The sequence below is a fragment of the Corvus hawaiiensis genome, chromosome 3 (genome assembly GCF_020740725.1).
Source record: "Corvus hawaiiensis isolate bCorHaw1 chromosome 3, bCorHaw1.pri.cur, whole genome shotgun sequence".
NCBI lineage: Eukaryota > Metazoa > Chordata > Aves > Passeriformes > Corvidae > Corvus > Corvus hawaiiensis.
This window is the reverse complement of record NC_063215.1, coordinates 110,330,377-110,335,376: the sequence shown is the minus strand read 5'-3', so window position 1 is coordinate 110,335,376 and position 5,000 is coordinate 110,330,377. Positions and strand designations below refer to the sequence as shown.

At 40.2% G+C, this 5,000-nt stretch overlaps 1 protein-coding gene across 12 annotated transcripts in view; it reads right to left on the bottom strand.

The window, feature by feature from the left end:
• The window catches only part of EHBP1 (EH domain binding protein 1), a 211,459-nt gene that overhangs the window by 29,918 nt on the left and 176,541 nt on the right, over positions 1-5,000 (bottom strand). Inside the window, exon 22 of one of the 12 annotated variants that reach the window (XM_048296582.1) lies at positions 4,698-4,704. The exons of the other annotated variants lie outside the window; for them this stretch is intronic. Within the exon in view, the coding sequence (XP_048152539.1) occupies positions 4,698-4,704 (7 nt within the window). The remainder of the gene's footprint in view (positions 1-4,697; positions 4,705-5,000) is intronic. 12 annotated transcript variants of the gene reach the window in all.

Sequence of the window (5,000 nt, the reverse complement as noted above, 5' to 3'; positions counted from 1 at the left end):
ACAGCATGTATGTCCATACACTGCTGTGTGTAATATATAAATGCTATCACTTTAAAACCTTTTGCATATGTCCATTTTATTTTATACATTTAAAAGGAAGAGCATTTCTCCTGGGACCCAAGTTTTAGTGACCTGACACTGCCAAAAGCCAAAGAACAGTAAGAAATATTACAACCAAAAGACTGAATACAAATTCATCCCAGGATGAGGTTTAATATGAGAAGTGAAAATTTCATTCTGTTACAAGAGACTAAATCAACAATTTTAACTCTCTTTTTGTGCCCGTACTTTTTCAGTTCAACCTTTTTCCTTTTCTAAGAAATTCAAATGTTTCCCTCTTACAAACCTCAGTCCTTTATATCTTCAAAGCTGTGTAAAAAGCTAACTAATTAATACATGTGACTTTCCTTTCACATGTGACAACAAAGCGTATGCTGCTTTTTTGATTGGTAAGAGTTAATTTGCAGTGACACAACATATGTGTTTACAGGTTTTCTAATGTTTGTTGTTTGGTTCACTGTGTAATTAGTCCTACTGACAAGGAAGCTTATGCACTGAAAAAGGAGGGGTGAAATAGTGGCTGGGAGATGGCAATCCTGCCCCATTTTGAGTACATGCAGTGTTGAAATTGGGTACAATTTGAAAAAAAATAAACAACACCCCAAACTCAGAAGATAAACAACGGCAAAAGACTCTCAAGCCCCAGTAATTGCCATGAAAAAGGCAGAACTTGTGAAGATGTACCCCACAGGACCAGCTACACTAAGAGGAACCAACCAGGTGTGTTATACCACAGCGATGGTGAGTCTCAGCAGATGTTAACTCTTATTTTTCAGATCTCATTTAGAAGACCATATGCTCCTGGGCAGGGTCAGCACAGATAGACTGCAAGATCACAGTGGCTGGATTGTCATCACAGAGCAGAAGCACAGACCCAAAATAACTTCAGTGCTGTCATTAGAGTTGCACTAGGTACAGCAGCAGCATGGAAATAGCAATCAAGGTGAATGATGGGCCAGTGGAGAATGGAAATGATTAAGAAAAAACCCCTTTACTGTTTAAGATTCACCCTGAAAACAGTAACTCTGAGATAGCTGTCAATATATGGAGCTTATCTGTCTGTGCAAGATTTCACGATACCGCGTTTAGCTAACATGGCTAATGAACGAAAACAAACTTGACAAAAATAAACCCACGAGGACAGTTTAAAGCAGTAGATTAAACCACCTGCATTATTTCCTGTGCAATTAAACTCCAGAATTAGTATACAGTAGGAAAAATACCAAAATGGTGATAGTATCGCTTATCTGGTTCTCTAGTGAATCACGTTTGCAGTCACCCCCACCGCACGCTGCGCGTTAACTCTTCGCACCGTGGGTATGTACAACTCTGAAATATAAAATTAGTTGCTTTTGAAGGACACTGAGCTCCCTCTGGTGAAGGCATAACAAGTTTATTAAGTAAGCACCACCTCTGGAAGTATAATCCCCTCTGGCTTCTTCCATGGAGTTTATTGGTTCAGTTTTCCTAACCATGAGCATCATTAGGGCAATGCAGTAATTAAGAGTTGTTAGAAAGTGAATTCTCAAACTGCAGATTAGAAAATTAAACTATTTCCTGATTACATATTAATGGAGCACAACAATAGCGGTTGCCATAAGCTTGGAAGGCAACCAAGGGATAAATCTGTGTACTTAATTACCATAAACAATGGCTGCATAGAAATGAAGTTTTATGCACATTCCCTTCTGTAATATGTCTGATATCAGTACACACTTGACAATTCTTGTTCAATTATCTCTATTATTTAATGCGCTGTGAACGGCTCTGTGTAAATAAAATTAACCACCCCAATTACTTTGAATTCATCTAGGGACAACGTAATAAAAAATGTGAAGAATTCTGTATGCCTATTAATCTAAAACATTACAGAAGCTTTCACCAGATTTTCTTGTCTATATTTATTTTGTCTACCTTTATTTTAGTGCACTGCTAATTCAATTACATTTACCATCAGTGGTCAATCAGCAGCAGCAGAGGTTTTTTTTTAAATTTCATTAATCCTTGTACAGTACCACAAACATACTCATCCATTAGTAAGGTACAAGATCTCACATGGAAAACACAAATATGCTTCTACTTGAATTTGGGAGCCTGAAGTTAATCAGAAAAACAATTAAAAACACTTCATACCCTGTGGTCAGATAACAAAATATCTGATAGCTACAATTTTTTTTCAAATACTTGTTTTTGCAATTAGTGAAGAAACTGTGACTGAAAAAGAGATAAATTTAGATTAGAGATTTGTAAACCAGGATTCTTTGACTTTTATTTTAATTGTGCTATGCGATAATCTTGCATTTTAATTGGCACTTGGATATCAAGATGATGGACACCTTAAAATACAATGACAGAAGAATTTGCAATGGAGAAAGACACTGTCAGAAGCAGAGACAAAACTATTTTACCCCTAACAGGTTAAGCACAACATGGGTAAGTACAATCCTGAGGAAAGCAAGATAACCCTACCTCTGCCATCGTTTAGTTTCAAGCCATTGTAACACAGCAAGAAGAAAAATCAATGATACTAGATCACGATTTTTATACTCAATCATCCAACTCATTCCTCTTACTTGAACCTCTGGGCTGCCTCTTCTCTAAAAACTTGCACCCACCAAGTTTTTTGTCATGTTGTGCTTCATATGGTGGATGCTGCAAAATCCCTCCTATAAACTCTTACCTATATCCTGACAGCAACAGCAAATGTGCCATGAGGGTATTCCAGGCAGCTCAGGGTACTGAAGCACTGATTCCCCCCCCAGCTTTGCAATGGAGCAGTAACCAGACTGCGCTGGAACAAGGTGAGGTTACATTTTCATTACAAGTGCAAAGACCGAGGACTGAGGTTACGGCACCACTGACATAAATTACTGGATATTAATAAAAGTGTGACTATTCAGATTCAAATGGAAATCAGCAACCCAGGAATTTTAATAACTTTTATTTTTTCACACATCTTAGGAAAGTGTTTCTAGTCAAATCATGAGCAGCTGGCACCGGAAATGCAAAGCTTCAGCCAGTTCCAAACTCTGTGCCTAGCTGACGAACTTTGAAAGTATCAGCTCCCTTCTGGCCAGGAGCCAGAAACTTGTCTTCCGCAGCCAGAAAAGCTCCCTAGCAGAGCAGGAAAATGACAATGCATGTGCAGACAAGGACCTAGGCTGTCTTCCTATAGCCCCATTTCCATTAGATACCCTTCCCTAATGGAGGGCAGCTGCTCCTAGGGCAGTGGTGGAATGGATACCCTGCAACCCAGGCTGCATCCTAGGGAATGGACTAGAGAGCAGTCGTGCCAAGGACTCCTCTCCTCCTTGTTCGTGCCAGAGAAGGAGTGGGGCACTGAGAACCTCCAAGATCTACTCCTCCCAGCTAGCCACAGCCACTGCACCCCTAGTAAAGCCAGGGTGGCATTTTCAAACTTTTATTTGCAACATTAAGTGCTAGAAACTTTCTCTAAAACATAAGTGCAATATCTAACAAAGTCAAACAGTGCCATGAGCTGGGATCTAACCAAGAACGTACATTATTTATACTTACAGTTGCTTCTTTTTTGGTGAAACCATGTGATTTCTTCTGCATCTATCAAAGCCTGCAGTGTCCAAGGGTTAGTCACGATATCTTTCTGTTCTTACCACCAGCCCATAGTAAGGAAATTCCCACCAAGACAGGTAGAACATTAAAACAAATGTTTTGATACATGGCAAGAGGATACAAAACTCTTTTTTCTGTGAAACGAATGTGTGATGATACGGAATAGATGCTCCAAGCTGCAGCCTAAAAAAATCCCTCCTGGCTAAGCAACAAAAAGGACTCTCAAAGTCATAAGGACGAAGAGCTGCCAGGTGGCAAAGAGTCTCCCCACTGGAAATAAACACCCGCAGTTCTGTGCTGGAGAATGATGAGAAGGAAGAGAGAATGCTTTCTTCCTAGTAAGTCCTAACAAAGAACCAGGCCAAGCACAGTGGAGAAGGAAAAGATGGTCTAGTCCCCAGCAGACACAACAGGGTTGAGCAGACCATGCTCTACCTTCTTCTTGAATTTAATTTCAAGGCAAATGACTGAGTCATGATGGGAGTCTCTCAGTTGTTTGATTTATCTTGCATGGTTTTGGCACACATAGAAACCACACTGAAAATCTCAATACCAAATGTCCTTCCACACTGATGGGGACTATCATCTTGCAAACAGTTGTTAGGATCATTCAGTGTAAGCCCTTCCTGACACAGATGTACAAACATGGTACCCTGCTTCAGCTGCTGAGAACTAAGGTCAGCAGAGAATTTTACTTGCCTGAGGTTCTCCAGTATTACAACCCCAAGCACTACAAAATTAACAAAGAGATGTGTTTAAAGAAGAGTGTTAATTATTAAACCAATTCATCTGTGGTTCTTGTCCTTCATGTTGAGTTTTCAGGATCATTTGGCTACACATGCCCAAGTGGCTTCCTTGTTCCTAAAGCCAACATTTTCAGAAAAACTACATATCAAAAGACTTTTTCAGAAAAACTCCTAGGGCTGGCAGTATTTCACATTTGTCATCTTTCCAGTATGTACCAACACTTAAGAGACTATTTGCAAAACCCCGAGATCATCATCAACAGCCCTTCAGGGCTTTTCTAGCTACCACACTGTGGTTACTTTCTTCCTTCAGACTTGGCTTTACAGACCACTTGGTGGTCCGTGGCAAGCTGGCAGGTCATATGGTGTTGACTCATCATTTTTGTTTCCAGATCCCTCTCTCAGTCAGACACTGAGGCAAACCCACCTGGCAGAAGAAGCTGGGGCTCAGATGTGGGCACAAGCTCCTGATTTGTCTGCCTAAGGAATTATTTCCCAAAGACAGCTATGGAAGAAAACCAAGTGCCATCCTGACAAAGAGAGCCACTAATGAGATGAGATACAGCAGATCCTCTGAAGACTCTCTGGTAAGATGTTAACCAC